The sequence below is a fragment of the Lichenostomus cassidix genome, chromosome 3 (assembly GCF_008360975.1).
Source record: "Lichenostomus cassidix isolate B80296 chromosome 3, HeHo_3.0, whole genome shotgun sequence".
Classification (NCBI taxonomy): Eukaryota; Metazoa; Chordata; class Aves; order Passeriformes; family Meliphagidae; genus Lichenostomus; species Lichenostomus cassidix.
Genome location: NC_139483.1, coordinates 9148731 through 9168962, shown reverse-complemented (window position 1 = coordinate 9168962; position 20232 = coordinate 9148731). Strand labels below are relative to the sequence as shown.

Here is a 20232-nt window from a genome sequence, read left to right as displayed (position 1 = left end):
AGACAACTTGTCTTCATATTCTCACTCAGCTTGTTCAAACCTTGAACAGCACGCAGCATAAATAATTCATGGCCCTTTTAAATGGCTTGCACTGCATTACTCAGTGCAATGTGACTGGCTTCATGGGCTCTTTACACTTCAATTCACTTCTCACTTACCCCCGCGCTAGATCTAAGAAAAAAAAAGAAAAAAACACAGGCCCTCTTTCATTCAAAGGGGATCTTTGCATGTGGATGTCAAAGATTTACCTGCTCCTTCCAGGTGGCATCACACCAGCCTACGTAGCAAAAGCTGGCAATTCTAGATGGGGATGGGTTTGTTTTGTCCAATCTGGTATTATTTGCACATGCCTGTTTTTTATGTTTTTTAAAAAAGAAAAACTCGTACAAGAATACAATAGCAATAGATTTGGGATAATTCTCATTATAAGAACAGACAAAAGTTGAATTAGGGTCTATTACCAGTTTGTCTTTCTGCCTTTCACCATGGATTAGAAATCCACTTCTTCCATTGCCCTCCGGGTACGTGACCTTGCAGACGCCAACTCTACTGAGACCGCCTCCTTCTTGCGGCAGCCATCCCCCACTGGAGTCATCTCGGGTCATAACCACAGCTTTGACTCGCACAATATAGCTGTCACTGCAATGGCAACAAAACAAAAACAGAACTTTTTGTGAGCATCACAGTCTCATCGCGGCAGTTTTTCTTGAGGGCGGGATTTAGACGGCGCTGGGATGACCCCAATGGAGAGTTTCTGCCAGGGATGGAACTCCACCTCCGTCATGGATGGCCTGGAACACTCAAGCCACTGTAGGAAAGAGACCACCAAACAGCAAGGAACAAACCCACTGGGTTTCCAGATGTCAGCACACAGATCAAACAACCTGTGGTCCCTGATGCTCTTTGCCCTGTGCAGCTAGGGACAGCGAAAATGAGAGTGGGGTGAACCAGGCACAGCCCCAAGGCCAACTCCCACACTGGGGCATCAGGTCTCCAAAGTGCTGGAAGAACAAACAGAGCTCAAATAACCCATGAACAAAGTGTTTCAAGATTTCTGAGATCAAATTTGTGAAGTGGGCTTTGGGAGATGACATTCAGATTCCTCCACATCCTGGGGAGAACTCCACAAATGTGGCTCCAGCTGGTACCTCAGATGAAAGAGGATGGGAATCACCTCAGCTCAGGTCATCAGCACCACACCATGTCCCTAGAATAGTTTCACCAGCATTTCAAGGGGCTTTGAAAGGCAGGGTGTCTTAACCTCACAAGAAACTATTCTGGAAACACGTAAGATTTGGGGTTAATCCAGATGCCCACCAGAAGAATTCAGAAAAGCTCCCACAGGGGGAGACTCCACTCCCCAAGGCCTCCTCCCATACCCTTTCCACAAAGCAGTCATGCCATCATCTGCTGGGGACATCACCAGGGTCATCTGGAAGCAGAAAAGCCCCTACAGAATGCAAGTGATAGCCACACACCTTGCACGGAACATGCAACAGACTGCAAGCTAAATCCCGTTGTCCCAAGCACAGAACTGCTGGGAAATACCCAAATTGGCTTTTCTGTCCTCGTGCTAACGCTGCATCAGTGCTGCCCATCACATGTTGGACATTGATTAACACAGGGATGCTGAGGACAGCACTGATGACTGTGATGTCCTCGCAGGGAGGTCACCACCGTGGGCTTGGATGTCAGCCACACACAACCATGGCACCCTAAGGTGCCCACAAAGCTGCTGCAGGGCACTCAAACCTGGGAACACCAACAGGGGCGAGAAAAAGGGATGTGCAAAGGGAACTGCCCAGGAATGTCCATCTCCAGGCCACCAGGTGACCCCACCAGAAGAGGGAAGAACACACAGCTTTCACAGAGGGCTCTACCAGGCAGCTTTTCAAAATGAGAGGTGTCATCCTTTATGGAAAGAAATTCCTCCCTGAGAAAAGCTCTGTATCCGGACATTTTCCCAGCATCCTGTACAACATGACACGCAGTAGTAGCTTCCTTCATCCTGCACCAGGTAAAACTGACATGTTTTCAGACATTATTTTTGCAGCACTTTTGTAATCCAGGTGCTAACACTTAAATTCCAAGCTTCCCTTTCTCTAACATGACCAGGTTTAACATCTAAGGAAGCAGCCTCATGGCTCCTACCTGAAGGCAATTTTGAGGACAAACCAAGGGAAGCAGTGAGCACCTTCTGGAACCAGCTTATCTCTTCTGCAGCAACCCAGTTCTCACAAAACACACACTGCAGTTTTCTCTTCACAGCCTTTTTTTTATGGATACACCAACTTTCTCACTGGACCTACACAATCACAGCAGTGCACAGATGCTAGAAGTTCATCCCCTGCTGCCCTGAGTACTTTGCACTGGCTGATAAAAAGCTTTCCAACACACTTAGATACATGGCCCACAGCTGACAGACAAAAGGCATTCACAGAACTGAGAAACTATGTTTTTAAGAATATTTTTGCTTGAGTCCTCAAAGCAGCTTCCTAGTACAGTAAACAGGGCAAGTGTGTCTATAAATAGATCCAGTTACCTTTTTATTTTTTAATGAAAACCTATTTCTAGATTTTACAGTGGCAACTTTAATCTCTTGACTTCCTGATACTCAGAAATAAGCAAAATACTTCAAGCTTATTTCCTACTGTGCAAATACCGAGCTGCTTCCATCCAAGACAGTCTTTGTTTTCCTCTCTGTACCTTTCCCATATGGTCTATAAGGATTAGCAATTAGCAGATGAAATAAAAAGAAAGCCGACTACACATTTCTATGTCTTTCTACTATTCCCAAAGGATCCTTTCTGGACTTATTTTTAGCTCTCTTCTGAAGTCAGAGCTGCTCAATACGACCTTCCTTCCCATCCTCCTGCAAAAGTCATGCACAGAAACTGCTGCTGCTTCTCCTTCCACACTTGAAAATTGCCACTAGCATTATAGCTTCCTGCAGGATTTACCATTCACTTTTATGGCAGCAGTCTGAGCCTTTGGCTGTCCAAAAAGTAATGCTGTCCTCAGTTACTTTGCTGCAGAAATTGTCCACTTAAAGGAAAATTTAGCAAGTAGCAGCTACTCAGTACTTCACGATTCCTGCCAGTTATTTACGCATTTCCATCACCTCTCAGTGAATTCTCCAGGCTTGTAGTTACATTTGAATATTAGTGGATGCCTTTATGTTAAATTTTGGTGCCCTGACTATCCCTGCCCGTTACAATGACAATCTGAGGGGGGGCACAGAGCCACATGGTTTTCATCTTCATATCCACACCTATCCATGACCTATGGCTCTTACAAACTCTGCCACCACATGCTGAGAGAACAACATTTAAACTGCGTTCTTCCTATCCCGAAGAGCAACCTCCTTAAATGTATTAAGCCAGAAAATCTAGTTTCCATCCCCCTACCGTGGCAAGATGACCTCTGTTCCCGTACTAGACAAGAGCCTTGTCCAGCAGAAGGGTTCACCTTTGGCAGGGCAGGCAGAGCTCTGGCTCCATTAATGTAATTCCTTGGCATGCTTTCCTGCATGATCAAAAGTCACCAGTGACACTGGGCTCCCTGCAGAGCCCTGTCCCCACTCCCACTCTGCTCCAGCCACAGGCACATACTTCCCTGTGCCAAGGGACTTGGAAAAAAGAAAGAAAACATAGAAGGAAAGGAGGTGGTTAAGGGTTCTTAGGGCTTAACATCTTGGTTTAATCACTGGATTAGGACCCAGAAGCTGTACACTGAATTTTCAAGGCTACACACAGCTTCCTCCAGTCTTCTATGTCTAAATCCTGCCTGCTGTTTCCATCCACAAGCCTAGAATAGGCAATGCTTCTTTCCCTCATGCCAGTGTTGATAAATACTTGGGAGGTACTCAAATATTTCAGTTCCATATAAGGACCTCGCTTCCTTAGTGTAAAAGCTGTTTATTTTCTTTGCTATTTAATTTTACGCGACTGCATCAAGGCTCTGGCTGGATCCAAGTATTCCAAATCCTGAGGATCAAAGGAGCGATCTGCAAATCCCTTGTGCGTGTCACTGATGAAACTTTGGTGCACTGGAGTAGCAGAACAACCACACTGAAGTCATCCACCTGCATTTTTATCATGGTAATGGTGCAACTTGACTCTTTCAGGAGAAACGGTTAATGAGGTCTGTGAAAATATTTGGTCCATTACAATTAATGAGCCAGTGAGAGGTAACAATGAAACGGTTAGAGAAAACCCCACAGTAGCCTTAGTTCCCCTTGTTTTGTTGGATCCTTGAAACTTTTAAGACTGCTCTAATTGTTGGGTTTATGGCCTACGCACTATGCGTTTCATGCAAACTATTCTTAATTATGCTCTTAAATGCTATCTTAACCCTACAGATTTGTCTTCAACAGCCTTAAAAGCTGGGGAAGAAAGTATCTGAAGGGATTACCCAGCTGCATGGCAGCCAGCCAGCATGTTCCAGGGCTGCTCCAGGTTGTCTGTCTGCCCCACCCTGAGTAAAAAAAAAAACCCAGAACGAACCTGGGGAGTAAAGGTAGTGCCAAAAAGCACGTGTTGTTTTTATTGGAAGGAAAAGAGAACCCTTTAAAAATTATAGCTCGTGGCTGTGCATATGTATCTATAAAAGTATTAAAAAAAGAGTGTGTGTGTGTGTGTATAATTGCTCTTCCAGAGGACACAGAATTTTCCTAAACAAGAAGTTACTGAATGATTACCTCTGCAATCACTGAACCCTGGTTCCACAGTACCTACAGTCCAACTCAGGAAGCATTTGTGTGCCTAAGAGACAGGTGACATTTAAGGCTGATAGAAGTGCTGTCCCCCAGCATGCACAAATGGGGCTGACATCATTCTGTGCTCTCAGACATGAGCCACATCACCTCCAGCAACACCAAGGGGGGACAAAGCCATGAGCCTCTTGTATGGCCACTGAGGGTTTATGGCTGCAATCCTGCATCCAGGACTAAGCACCAAACAATTCACTCCTTAGTTAAGGTTTTAATTTCATTACTGTCCTGGTAAAAGGAGGGTCAAAGTAGACAACTCCCTTCCACCAGCTGCTCTTCTTTTCCACTTTGCTTCCAAAGCAGCAACTGCAAATACCATCTGAAATATCTAAAAATCCCAAGGGGAAAAAAAAAAAGAGTAGTCCAACCCACTGCATTTACTGCTTTTTTTTTGAGTCACATTTAGCATCTAAAACACTTCCCAGACACCTTCCATAACTCAGTAATATTTTTCCCTCTAGCCAAGCTACCTGACCAAAACATGAGTTTATAAGCTTCCACGCTATTGCAGCCATAAGGCACTTTGGTATTTTCCTCCCTCCCCAGCTCTGCAGCTTACAATGCCAGGAGAAATTCAGGTCTCAGAAAAAAAGGAAATTCCATATAATGGGTTCCAACATTAAGGACTTTTGTCTTTCAAAGACATGCATCGACATTCCCAGACCCCAGGTTTCAGGGAAGAGCCAAAAGGACAGCAGGAGATGGCTAATGCAACAGAAGCAGAGGTCAAGCTGTTCAGCTGAACCAGGCACAGTAACTATCTGGATCCAAACAAATGTAACTTTATGATTACTGGGGCATAACCTGTCTGTAGCTGACCTGGATGTATCTCACAGTGCCAGGTATTTTCCCTGCCCCAGCAGCTCCAACAGCTGGAGTTAAAGCCATCCCATTCTGCCCAGGTGATTACTGCAAGTTATATTGTGAGAATCCTCTCTGAAGTTCATCCCACAGCCAGAAAGCAGTGACGTTTTGGTGGAAGACAAGAAAAGCTGCTATTTTTGGAGTCCCACTTCCTTGATCTGTTGGTTGGTTCATGAGCTAGCTTCTAGCAAGGCTGACGTATCTGCAGATTATAACCAGCATTTTCTTCTTCAAATCCTAACTTACCAATTTCTTAGAAAAGAAAACTTCTGAGTGCATGCAGCTACAGCAAAATAAAGTTGGTATTTCCACACTGTCTAGATTTCCAGCAGGTTTGAAACTTTTTCATTAAGAAAAAAAGAAAATTTTTCATCCAAGAAAAAAAAGGACATCTGTGTCTCTCTGGCCACATCAAATGTTAGAATGGAACCTGAAGAAAACCACAGAAAACCTCCCAAAAGTCTTCCTTTTCCTCACCTCTGCATCACACCAGGAGCAAAGAACCACTCTACCTGTAACCCAATTCTTGTATAACCGATTTGCAACCTGTATTTTTCTTTCAAATCTAATACCAACAGAATAAAAAGGCATCTGGGAAATTTTAGTTTCTACACAGAGCAAATACAAACAGTTCAGTCTCCACATTCCTTGCTCCAGAGATGCTGGTCGAGTCTAGAGCAGTCCCAAAGGCAAAATGAAGAGGTCAGGTCTCCACAGCCAGTGCTCAGCAAGCCTGGGTTTGCTTCCAGCGCTGCAGCGCATCCAAAAAACCTCTACGGGAAAAACCAACAGCAGTTTTGTTTGGCTTGTTTTTTCTTTTTCCAGAAGAAAAAGGACTTCTCAAAAAACCAAGACACCTGCAACAACCCAGCCACCTGCCTCCACATCTCCCTTAAATGCTGAGGCAGTGAAGAACAAAGGAACCCTTTCACCAAAACGTTTGTTCAACATTTAAGGCTGGTTTTATTCGAGTTTACGAGAAACAGCTCTATCCTAACTAGCTCAAATGGGATTTCATAATCCCATAATTAGTCCAGATCCTTCCAGGAAGTACATGAAAATTCATTCCTGAAATGTATGTATATATAAAATATACGTATTATGTAGTCCTGCATGGACTAAATCCATTTTTTTTGGCCAGCATAACATCCCTTCCTGTGCCAGACTTGCCCAGTGATCCCCACAAAGTGTGGTACACATAGGCAAAACCTCAAATGAACTGGAAGCAGCTTTTTAGGGAAAAAAGCTGGCTTGCAAGCATGCTGATGGGCAAGCAAAGAGCCACTGAGGCAGCTCAAGTGCACGGAATTTAAGGTCTCTCCCCAAAAAGTAGCTTATTTCACAGACAATACTGAATTAAAATGAAAGTCTAATGGCATTGGGGCAGATTAACTTATGACTTGTGTCTGTATTGAAGCCTTTATGTAACATATTGTTGAAACTGTTTTAGAGCTAGCAAAAGCCACAGCAAATCTTGTTATAAAAATACCCAAAACACTGTTTGATTTTTTCCCAAAAAGGCAGCTATGACATCACTGGGACACGCACACTAATGACGAAACTTTTAATGAGCAACCATTCCATGAAATCTCTTAAATAAAGACTTTTCTTCAAATCCATTGAACAGATCAACTTTGTAATAAATGGTTATAGCAGCACATGGCGGCACATCTTGAAAAGTTAAAAGGGGCAGCATAATACATTTGAATAATTTGCCCTGCGCCTCACACAGTACAGGCAAGAGTTGCAGCCTCACCTCCTCCTATTTTTGTGCAAGAGTACAAAATATTAACAGATTACAAGGAAGCTAATTAGCACTATCATTTACAGTAATGAGTAATAAGTTGTTGTTGCATGACAGATGGTATTTGCTTTATATCACGTGTAAGATAAGTGAAAATCGCACAGAAGTTTAGGCAGCCAAACAGGTAGATTCATAAGATCTGCATCCTGACTTGATTCCCCCACCTCAAAAAAAAACCACAACCAAGTTCTACCCTGATTTTTTTTCTAACATAAACTGACCATAAGCATTTCATTAGTGCTATCCTATGTTAGCTAATGAATACCAATATTTAGCAAAAAAACCCCCAGACAACCACAGAAACTGCATACCATAAAAATGATTATGTCTGCACACAAACATATACAGAGTGTTTCTGCAAACTCAAAGTTTACAAAGAAAAAAAAGAAATCACTCACTCAAAGGAAGTTGAATTCTCCCCCACTCTCCTCCATTTTGATCAGTGGAGACTACAACTATATTTATCCCTCTGTAAACATCCTCAATGACATGTATGTTACAACTACGTAGAGTAGATAACATTTTGCAAATATTAATAAAATAAAATAATTCTGTGACTCGATTCCAGCTGGGTCTGTATCAGAGGAGGGGTGAGGAGTAAGCAGGGTAACTGTGGTCTAAATCTAAAAGGTTTTCATCTTTTGCCAGATAAATGAAAATAAAAGAAGAAAAGACTACATTCTTGGCTACATCAAAACCAGTATGCACATTGTTTTTGCCTTCAACCTCTCTTTAAATCCCCTACTCCATCAAGTGTCCATGGAGAGGGACATTAAGGGAAGCAGCTTCCCATGCAGCATCTATTTTTCCTATTGGTATTTAAAGAGAGGGTGAATGTTAAACCATTAGTTCTGGGAAAAAAATTGATATGTAACCATAAATGAAAGGCTGTGTTTCACAGAAGAATTCATCCATATTCACTGATAAATTATATGCTGATTTAGACAACATTCAGAAGGGCTGTGGGGGCAGATGGGGGAAGGCGGACGGAAAAAACAAACCCAAGAGCAAAAAATATGGAATTACACGCAGCCAGAGCACACTTACCTGCTGGGGGATGCCATTTCCTCTACATTTTAAACCTTTCCAGCTCCGTTTTAGCACCATTGCCAGCTCCAGCCTCCCAGCTGGCTGCTGCCGGGCGGGCAGGCGGCTTCCCCCCATGCGTGATTCAGTCTCCTTGAGGGATGTGCTGCATTGTGCGGGGTGAGTCATCCCAGAGGTATTCTGCACATTACAGCCCCGGCCGGACCATTACTCATTCCCGATATCCTCCCGCCTCGCAAGAGCACAGGCGCACGCATCGACCAAAGATCCTTGCCTCCCCACCCTGGTTATAGGCCGGGGAAAAAATAAAATGATTATGATACAGCTGCCATAAAGCGATGATGAGGGTATTGGGCAGCAGCTGATGGGGCTAACGTGCTGCCCAGAGGCTGTCCCAGCCCGGCAGGTGTGTCACCTGCGCACCCAGGGCTGCAAACAGGTCCAAAGTTGAACGCAGGTGTCATTTCCTCTGCTAGCCTGTCAGCACTTTATTCCCCAAAAGCTGCCAACACAGCGCTGGGACCAAGGGTCCAAACAACTCAACAGGCTTGGAGGAAGCACTCCAGCCTCCCAGTGTGTCTGCCTCCATCCCAACTCTTATGGGGTTTTAAGAACTTCCAGTGGGCAATGTGTTGGTATCTCTAAGTTTCAACCACAGATCCTCATTTACCCCACCTCTACTGAAGTGCCAACAGTGACATCCCTGCACATGAGCATTGTTTCAGACACTTAGTCTCCAAAGCTCCCTTGCTGCTCAGAAACCTTCCCAACTGCTGGAGCTCCTCGCTCAGCCAGGGTGTCACGCATGTCCCCATGAGTTCTACGATGATCCCTAAATGTCCTCTCATTAACGCAGAAATGTTGCTCAAGAAATGCCTCAGCACCAGTAACAAGAATAAAAATTGTGGCTCTGGGGCTCTGAAAGCAGCTTCTAAAAATACTTGCCCAGTTTCTGAACTAATCTATGCTGATGATTAGGAAGGAGGGGAGAAGAAAGTTAAGTGCTTCCAGGCTCAGCTGCTTCTGTCTGCCTGTAATCCCAGCAGTTTTAACCCTGATTTGGGATAAAAATCCCTTTTTCCCCATGCTGGAGAATGGTAACCAAGGTGATGATGCCTGCAAGCATCCTTTAGGAAGGCTGCATCCCCACTTCACAGACACTGACAACCTAGAATCACACATGCTCCAAGCATGAAAACTTCATGCTTGGACCATGGAAATGCTGAGCTTGAGACCAATAAGGCTTGAACCCACTTCAGTGAGCAGACACCAGGCTGCATGGAGGATTCTGGGACATCAGAGGGGGTTGGACTAGATGGGCTTGAAAGGTTCCTTCCCAGCCAAGCTATTTAACAATTCTAAGACATTCCGAGTCACCAACATTTGTTCAACAGGCAGCATGTTAAGTTTGTTACAGTGGTATCAACTAACAGCTGCATTTACTGAATTTCAATATACAACATAAAGTGATCTTTAATTAAATGACCAAAGGGTAGTCTGTGTTGGGAGAAGTGCATTTGCATCCAATGGGTTAACTCATTAGTCAGAGTATCATGCTGTGTAAGTAATTAAAAATAATGGGTGTGTTTTGTTTTTTTTTTTAAATTACACATCCCCAGTCCACATCTCATCCTACCCACATGTGCTGGAATTTGCCACCTCACTTTCCTCTTCAAGCTCATCAGCAACACTGCTTTTACCTTTGAATGCTTAATGCAGCACCCATCAGCTCCATCCTTGTCTGTCTCCAGCAAGAACTCAGCACACAAGTCCAAAGAAACGTCAGCCAGAGAAATTCAAGAAAGCTGCCTGGCACTTTTTGCTGCAAGTCCAGTTGCTAAAGCTTTTCTCCCAGGGGAGGGGGAAAGATGAAATTAACCTCCCTGTGTAAGACAAAACTATCCTTGAATAAGCTGTGTTGTAATAATGTTTTTGAAACAACATCTTGAGCAGTTACATCTCCCCAAAGCTTTCCTGTTTTCTCGCCTTCCTACTGGTCCACAGACATCCTGCCACTGGTCCTCCCAAATACTCAAGGCTCAACACACAGAGAAACTTGGGACCTTCAAAAGGCTCTTACAGATGGGCAACACTAACAAACAGTTCCAGCATTACAAATTACATAGGAAAACCATCACACTCGTACAGGTAACACAATCTCACAGCTGCTGTGGGGCAGCTCTCAGCTCATGGGACTGGGCTGAGCCACTACCTGGGTAATACCTGCAAAGGTGGTGCTCTGCCCAGGGTTGGGCCAGGTGGGGACCAACACTGCATGTGAAAATGCAAGACAGAAAAAAGCTCTCTGTTACAGATGTTACAGCATGCTCAGTCCATCGGGATGGAAACAATGCCCTCGCCTTTTGTCTACATCTAGAAGCTGTTGCATCAGTCAAGATGAACCACCAACTCATTCAGCTGGTTTCAAGCCCTGCTCCCAAAGGTTTTCGCTAAAGGGAAGCATCAGCTGAATCACTCACTGGTTTGGTTCTCACCTTTGCAGAACTCGCAATCCTGCTGCACTTAAAAAAATTATTATTAAAATAATTATTATTTTTCTCCTTAAATACTGCCCAGTCCAGTAGATTGCACACCCATCCCTACTAGCTCAGTGCTACAGTAGGATATCCTCCAAAGCTTTTTTGCAATTCCTAGCAGGGACCAGTGAGTGGCTGTGCCAACACATGAACATTTTCCCCATTTCCCAGCAAGATTCATGCTGCTACAGGGTTCTTCTGTTAGAAATCTGAAGCAAATATTACAACTGGAGAGCCAGCAAGGTGGTGGATATGCCTTTTGCTGCCTACCAGCCAACTACAAGCACGGTTCAAAGAGCTGAGACTGTGGTTGGAGCAAGAGGTGCCCATTTTCACTGTAGCTGCTGGAGTACCTGTGGTGAGGAGAATGAAATTCAGTCACCTCGTTAATAGCAGTCATGTCAATGGGCTGAACTTCTGCAGCAAAACATTAACAGAGCACACTGGCAGTTGTGAACTGGGCACAAAGACCTCTCAGCATGGAATTCCAGCGCAGTGTGAGGGGTTTGAGGATCTGCAGTCCCAGGTCTGGCTGGGGAATACTGAAACTTGTTATGCCTCGACATCTGGGAACACCAGGCAAGCTGTCTTAGGTGTAGCATTCAAGATTAACCACAGCAGTATCACCTGAACACTGCTTGCTGTGCCTTGTAAGAGGTAAAGAAGGTCACTTTACTCCACTTCTGTTTAAATTAAAAAAACCAAAACCAAAATAGAATAAACAAAAACCCTCAACAAACCCTAACAAAGACATCACAGACATGGTCAGTGTGGTTTTATGCCCAGCACTTGAGAGACACCCATTGCACTTATGCTGTCCCTGTTGCCCACAAAGCTCTCTTGAATACTGGGTTCGTTGTGTTGTAGAGAAGAGCAGGAAGTATGGCAAAAATAGGAAAAAGGGCACAAAAGTAGATCCTTAGGAAGGACTTCAATATTTTACGATATGCTTTAGGCTGCTGAACATTCTGGGAGCACCGAAATGCTCCTCCCTACATATGATTACCATGTTTTCCCTATTTTGAATGTCATTCTCATAGATGAATGGACCTTTGTACATATGTATGACAACAAAAAATGACCCCAGCATAGATGGGTATTTCCAGCCAGGATCTGGGTGGAGGCCATATGGATTTAATTTTCCTGCAAACAGATCAAAGGAAAGCGCCAAGAGCGTCTTACTCGACTCCAAATAAACATCCATGACCAGAAAAGAGGTTACACAAATGACATGCACCAAGCTCCTCCACACCGGAAAAGCCTCATGTGCTTTTCTTCTAATTAAACCCTTCCTCCATGGTCCCTAATTGATACCTGGACAAACAGCTGTAATATACTCCAGGAAATCTAACCCTGTACTTTGCCTTACTTGTCTGACATGACCTCAGTCATCACAGGGCACACTGCAAACTTTCATTTTCTTGATAGGAAACTGGTTTAAAAAACAAGCTACTGAAAAACCAAGGTCTTGCTCCTCCCTTTTTTTTGCACTTTAATACTTAGCTCAAAGTAGAGGTACTTACGTGTGAGTCTTTTAACCACTGCATCTTTGCTTTCCCTTTCTGTAGGATAAAATTATTCCACCATGTGAATACTCTCAGACTAAGTATGCACATCCTAAACTAGATATATAATTTTGTGTCTTCTCCAGTTTCTTCCCTCTAGATTTCAAATCATCTTTACTGCTCTCTGAGGGCTGGCACTACCTTTTGGAAAGTCCCAATGCTAAGAGTCAATACTCCACGGTAAATCCACCTGCAAAAGCAGACCAAGAGGCAGGCACCAGGATTTGATAACCTGTATCTACCTACACTCCTAAAATCACAAAAAATTCCCATAAAACTGTGCAGACCAGCTCCAGCTTCATACTCTCAATCTGATGTTGACTGTGCTTCCTGTCAGACAGCTCCCTGTTTTGCCAGGGACTGACTTAAGTTAACCAGCTTAAATTTTCAGGATCACTCTGCTTCTCCTGTCAGTGTTAGTAAAACATTATCTTGCCCTTAAAATGCACCTTGTCCAGCCCTTCTCTGAATACAGTGCTCTTGGGAACAAGCTACTATTTTATAGACTTGAAAGAAGATGGTTAACACTTATTACTCCACTTTCATTTTTAGTAATGTGGGAATTATTTTATTATTCATTTTTGATAGTGATCCTCACAGTCTGCCTCCTTTGGAGCACAGAAACAGCACGGGGCAGGCTTCCCCTCCTGTAAAGGGTAGTGCAAGTGTCACCATGCCTGCCCTGGATAGGGACATCCAGCATTAACTATTTTCATAAGGGCATGCAGTGACAGGACAAGGGGGAATGGCTTTAAGATGAAAGTAGGCAGGTTTAGGTTAGATATTAGAAATAAATTCTTTATTCAGAGGGTGGTGAGGCACTGGCACAGGATGCCCAGAGAAGCTGTGGATGCCCCATTCCTGAAGTGTTCAAGGTCAGGTTAGACAGGGCTTTGAGCAACCTGGTCTAGTGGGAGATGTCTCTGCCCATGGCAGGGGCTTGAGAGCAAGATGAGTTTCATGGTCCCTTCCAACCCAAACCATTCTGTGGTGCTATTATTCTACTTCTTAGCTTACTGATTTTATTATTTAATTCCTATAGCAGGCAGAGATTTCTCACCAATACCTTTGGTTCCCTCTGGCCAACTGTGTACATCTCCTAACTCCTACTTTGTTCTCCCTGCAGCCAGCTTTCCTGTTTACATCTCTGCTGTCGCTTCCCTTGCACAGCCAAAGGGCTTTGGAAAAAGGACAAACAAACAAGCGTTTCCTCAAGATGCTGGCAGTTGCGTGCCTGTGCCTCCCTTCCTACCACTGTCCTTCGCCTGGTCACAACACTGTCACATGCATTTAATGGCTTGCATTTCCTGTGCTCCACTTTAAGAGGCAGAATCTTTTAAATGCTGAGAGATAGGGTGGTGCCAAGTGCCTGCTGAATGTATCCCTGACAAGAGGGATTTTGCTTGCACACAGTGGAGAAGTCAATCTGGGGAATTATCCTGAGGTCATCCTATATTTTCATTTTGGCAGGTAAGGATGAGTAGCTCAACGTGCTGCATGTCCATGCTCTCACACCAACTCCTTCCAAAAAGATTCAGTATAGGGATAGCTGGAGTCCTCTGATATATATGAATGAGATCAAAGACTCCCATGGTCTTTCCTTTTAGCAGCAAAGATGGTGAAGGAGCTCCTCATCCTGTACCAATCAGGGCTTTTTGTACACTCACTATTAGCTGGGAGCTGCCATCTCAAATCTTCTGGATTTATCGGGGAATACCAGAACATTAATGTCCCACCTAAGACCAAAAAAAACTGCTAAGTAACAATTTATGCAAGTATATTCATTTAACTGGCCACAGCATGGTTCAAAAACATCAAAAAATACTGAACAGAAGCAACATTGTCTTCTTGCAGAAGATCTGTAGGAAAAAAGCATCTACCCTTCCTCTTTGGGCAAAGCTCCACCTATACTATACACTGCCTACTTCCAATAAATTACTAAAGTATCTATAAGGGAGGAAGAAGATACACCCTGATTTTTCCCTCTAACTTCACATTGGTTTTTCTCTGTCTCAAGCTGCGTAACAACCACTCTACGCATGTTCAGCAGATGATAATGAAACCGCAAGTGTTTATCTCAATCCAAAATGGTTTCATTTCTTCCCCCTCTCCTTAAACTCAGATTTACTAGGTTTTAATTCCAAGGACACAAAGTTGACAGGAGGTGCATGCTTACCCTTCAATGCTCCATCTATAAACTTGGGTTTTTTTTCCTTAAGGCAGTTTTGTCCAGCTGCAAGTCTGACTTTCGGATTTATCTGCCTCTGCCACTGTGTCCACTAATACCTTGGAGCAAGAGAAATTATAGCAAGGAAAAGCTTTGGTCCAAAGATGGGTCTCTGCTGTATTTTTGCAAAGGAAGGGCAGCTCCATGCCCAGCACTCCATCGTGATGTTTTGGCTCCCAGACAAGCAGCAGAAGAGCAACATGTCAAGACTGCCCTGCAAGGTCTTCTTCTCCACTAGAAATTAATATTCAGAGAAAACAGTGATGGCTTTATGGCCTCCTAAGGGAGAGACATATGCACACACTGCCCAAAAGCAAGATGAGTACAAACTCTGCTAAACAGTTCCCACCATGATGTGAAATCACAAGTTGACAAGATGTCTGAAAAAAACCCAAACTTAAACCCAACAAAACTCTTCCAGCCCTCTCTGAGTCTGATAATGGACTATTTCCAGCACTTATCTGCAAGGTGGGGCAAGAACCTCCAAGCTGCTCCCTTGTTCAGGGATGCCTTTTTATTAATGTTAGCACCATGAGGAGGCTGGTGCCCAATCTGGGCTTCCTCCATCATGGGGACAGCCCTGGGAGCTGCCAGGCCGATGCTGTGGAGATGCTGTGGATACCAACAAAAGCCAGTTCATTCTGCCATGGAAAACCAAGGCAGTGCCACAATCAGCTCTGAGTTACAGGCCCAGCTCCAATGGACTGAGTTGGATGACGATGGCTCCATTGGAAATAGAAAGTTGAGGTGGAAAGTCAGTTACTCATCCAAATCCAGTGCTCTCCCTTGGAAATGCATGGATGATGCATACCAACAATTCTGAGCGGGAAGAAATCACATTTCTCCTGTCTTCACCCTGTCCAGATGTGCTTGGGCTGCAATGAGTCCATGGAGGACTTGGGATTAAAGTCCCCATCCAACACATACAATTGTGCATGCATGCTTTAGGAGAAATATACTTACACATTTAAAAACTGTGTTGAGATTAGCTAAAAGTAACAAAAGTTAGTAGTCTAGCAGCTGGAAAGATTGCTACCATCCCATTGTAACAAGGCAATGCAAGATCTGGATGTGGGAAACAGGCATTTCCCTGTTGACTAATGGCCAAGGCTCACCCTGCTAAAGGATTAGGTGGAAATCCGTGGCTGTCTCAAGAGAAAGCCTAGGATGTAGCAGCATCCCTCTTCTGGAATTCCAGCTAACACTTGGACAGGAGACCTCCAGATGCACTCACAACTAAGAAAACGAAATTTAGCTGAAACAATGCTTCGCCAAAACTAACACAAAGACAGTGACCTCTGGAATTTGGTGCTACGTGCAGATGTCCTAAAAGATGCCATGAACCACGTAATAAAAAAGGTACTTTAACCCCTGGCCGTGATTCATCTAGGTATTTTTTTCTAGCAAAAAGTCTTACTACTGAGGGAAGATTTTCCTATTATTTGCAGAAAATTCAGAGGAGAACAAGTAGATACTAATTTGTTAAAAAGACAGATAAACATGTACAGGAAATACTTCTATGAAGGTCCTGATCCTCTGAAGATTAACAATCTACAGTACTGGAGACAAAACCATGACACTGAGGAAATAAGCGAACTATAAAAACAGGAAGAAGTGGAAGTTTATTTTTTTAATGTTATTTTGAGGGAATATTTGTTTTTCTGAAGCTTAAGATACCAGCAAAAGCCTCCATGTGCAGGTCACACTATTCTCTACACAAAAGCAGCTGCAGTGAGTTTCCTCACGCAGGTCCCCAGAGCTGTCAGATGGGGAGGCCATCCTGCACATTACAGATCTGCTGCTTCCCTGACCAACACTGTTGTTCAGTTTTCACCTCATCTAAAGCCATTATGAACTGATGCGTAGACAATACTCTGTAGCTGACACCAATAAATCAAGTTATTTTGCTGTTGCATTTCCCCCACAGCCACAGGAATAGGCCTTCCCTCCAGATATGCATTTTGGCAAATTTGCTCTAACAACATTAAGGTAGTACTTGTTGGAAATTAAGGGCTTTGCCACAAACAGAAAACAAAGTTCAAATTAAAATAAAAGCACCACTGCTGTGAATGACAAGGATGCAGGTGGGATGTGCTGAAGCCAACCACCATTTCTGCAGCAACTTGGTGGCACAACTATTTTCAGACCATCACAAGTCACCAAAGCTGAACAGACCCCATCACTTTGTCTGGAGGCACCAAACTTGGCTTCTGTCTCAGAAATATCTTGTGCTCTCTCATGGCAGCATCACAAGGAACCCTCAGACTCCTGTCATGTCTTACACATAACTTCTCTTACTTAAGTGAGTCAGGCTGAGGCACAACACTGACCAGGGGTCTTCTCCTATTAAAGGAGGTGGGGAGGGACATGGATACCACATCAATTTGTCTTCACTTAGGATCTTTTTGAAGCAACTTCTCCATCTTTTTCTTGTAAAAGCCTGCAAAAAATTTTGGTAATTCCCACTTCAACCAATGCTACACACATGTTCTCAATGCCAACCTAAAAGCAGAATAAAGCTCAAGTCTGTCTGCAGAATTCCCAGAGCACGGAAAGCCATCAATGCAGAAAATAAGTTGAACTCAACCTGAAAAAAAAGGTTTAAATGTTTATGCTCTTAATATGTCCTCATCACTTCACTCTTCAGTACCATTTATAGTTGAATTATTTTTGTCCACTGAAAGTCATCCCTTTGAACTAGGGCATTCACTGTTTAGGAAATATAATTAAATTTCCATGTTAGTTAGCGGATGTTAGTTAACTATCAGGGGGAAACGATCTACGTTAAAAAAAGGCAAGTGAAATACCACCAGCCCCGCTTTCCACTTGGATTTGACCTCTACCACAACTGCAATAATGATGCAGATGTTATTTGTATGGTTACTGCATACAAACATATAAGTATGGATGTAAGTGTAACTATATATTGGATCAAATATTAAGCAGCTGCTATTTGTCTGACACACAAGCCACGTGCCTTCTGGTTTTTTATCAGGTAGGACAGTGACTGCCTTGTAACAGTATGGTCTTCAGTGGGTACCTGCCTTTTGCCAATTCACAATCCCTTTCCACATGATTACTTACATTCAAATCCTGCTGAATTGCTGCAAATTCAACAGACCAGTTGTTACCTTTGCTACCTTTTGGGTTTGTCTCCCCCACATGCACTCATGTACCAGGGTTTTATGGGACCAAGTGTTCTACACTACCTTGTAGCTCTTCCTGTTAACTACTGGTATTGCTAATTAAACAACTCACATCAGTTACAAGCAGAAATTGGAGGAATAATAATAATAATAATAATAATAATAATAAACCCCAACCAAACAAAAAAAACCAAACAACAGCACCAACAGACAGAGCCCACGAGTACCAGCTTTCAGGAAATCACTATCAGGAGCACCGTTGAAGATCAACCCTGTGTGATGCTTCCACAAAAGTACCAAACTGACCCCTGCCATTGAGGCAGATCATCAGGAGAGAGCCAACCATCAAAATACAACAGTGCCTTTGCTCCACTGTCTGCCAATACCTAAGAGACACTTTCAGAAGTCATGCAATGGCTCTTCAAATCCCTTTCTTCAAAGCATATAAAAATAGCATGAAGTAACAGCAAAGCAAAATAAAATGATGGGTGCCTCATCTGGCTTCTGAGCTCTGGCAGCTCTGGTGACAGGACACAGTGTCCAGGACAGTTGTAAGCCAGATGATGCTGAAAGCACTGGACTTCTGTTCTGGGACATCTCATGGCTTCTACGCTTTGCAGTCCTGGCTGCATGGGGAATTTTGCCTTACACATTAAACCAGCCAGTGTTTGAGATCCATCAGTACTTGGCATGCCAATGACATCAGAAATAAAACCACCACCACCACCATAAAAACAATAATAATAAAATTCAAGCAGCTTCAAAAATCTTCATGGCACTTACAGACTCTGGACTCTCCTACCAACCAAGGCAGTGATGGGGAAGGCTGAGCTCTGGTGCCAGGGACCCCAGATAGCCATCATGCCTATAATGACCAGCTGTTGCCAGCATGGAGGATGGTAGAGGCACTATTTCAAAAATCCCTCTCCTGGATAGCGCCTGGGACTTCCTCCCGACCCTCTGCCAAGCATGTGACATTGAAAGCTCCAAGAGGCTCCTCACTGGCTTTCCTGAAACACTGCTGTGGAATGGGCACAGACAGCTCTGATAAGCCCAGCGGTGCTCACACTGTCTCCAAATACTTCAAAATACTCCAAATACTCCAAAACTTCAACCTGCACTCACGGGCTGCTGAAGGTGCTACATCCCATTTAGATTTGTAGGGATAAAATTAAGCCTTTCCTTTGATAGGTGTAATTTTTGCTCAATGCCACAATACTTGTTCGGGCAGGCTCTCTATTCACCTGGGACAAGCATACTCTTCAAGTTTAATTAGATCATATCCCTAGCTAAAAAACTTAATAGTTAATTGAAACTTCATGCCAGCCTATGGTCTGCTCTGCATGTCTCTCATGCCTAGTGCAATGGAAGTCCAAGGGTGGGAGAGCAGCGTGGGGTGGGGAGTAGGTTTAATTTTAGCCAAAGGGAAGAACGCAGTCAGCACACATTGCCCAGTTAAAGAAACAAAAAAAAAAAAAAAAAAATCCACTCTGCCACAATTTTGCTCCATGACATGAGCTGACTAATATATGCATGACCCATAAGGCAGAGGAGCGCCGAATGTCAGAAAACGTTCACAAAACTAGAGGTACAACCATGGACAACACAAGCCAAGAGTGCTGTGCTATGCAACATGGGGAGACAGCCTGCACAAGCCTTGGAGCTGCCAGCAAGGCACTCTTGACAAAACTAAGGCTTATCCTAGAGGGGAAGTTATCACATACAGAAGCAAGTATCTTTTTTAAGCACAGAAGAGGTTAGTATATTTAACATCTTAATTAGATCATGAACGACAAAGCCACTGTGCTGCAAAAGAAGTTCCTGTATTTAAAAATGTTCCAAAATAAAATGAATATGCAGGGACTGGATTTTAGCCTTTTAGGTATTTCCTTCCCCCATATTTAAGGTCTAGCTTCTAGAATAAGTTAAATATAAAATAGCAAGAACATACACAAGCTGTAAACAAGCACAAACCTTTCAACTTTTCTTTATTCAATTAAGTGAAGAAACTCATTCATGTTCCCTGCAATGCAGCACCTTCCAACAAGCCACACTTCGCCCTCTCTCCAGTCACATATTTCTTCCTGGGTTTCCAAGATTTGCCTTTGGTGTCAAGGGAGTGTCTAAATCCCCTTCATGAATTATATAGCAAGAGATGCTTGAAACAGGTGCTCAAACAAGGACAATCCCATTGAAGCCATCCAAGGAAAACCCTCCTTGGTTTTCTGCCATCTCACTAACCTAGGGATCCCTAAGGTCAGCTCTGACAGT

General features: G+C 43.6%; 1 protein-coding gene across 2 annotated transcripts in view; it reads right to left on the bottom strand.

Annotated features, from left to right (window-relative positions):
- Nucleotides 1–20232, bottom strand: part of SPRED2 (sprouty related EVH1 domain containing 2) — a 59899-nt gene that overhangs the window by 26206 nt on the left and 13461 nt on the right. The window contains exons 1-2 of one of the 2 annotated variants that reach the window (XM_085054301.1): nt 8487–8602; nt 462–639 (exon numbers count right to left, since the gene is read on the bottom strand). In XM_085054301.1, coding sequence (XP_084910427.1) covers nt 462–639; nt 8487–8503 — 195 coding nt within the window. In that variant the 5' untranslated portion in view covers nt 8504–8602. Of the gene's footprint in view, nt 1–461; nt 640–8486; nt 8603–20232 lie in introns of those variants that run through there. The other variant, XM_085054300.1, reaches the window with a different exon arrangement.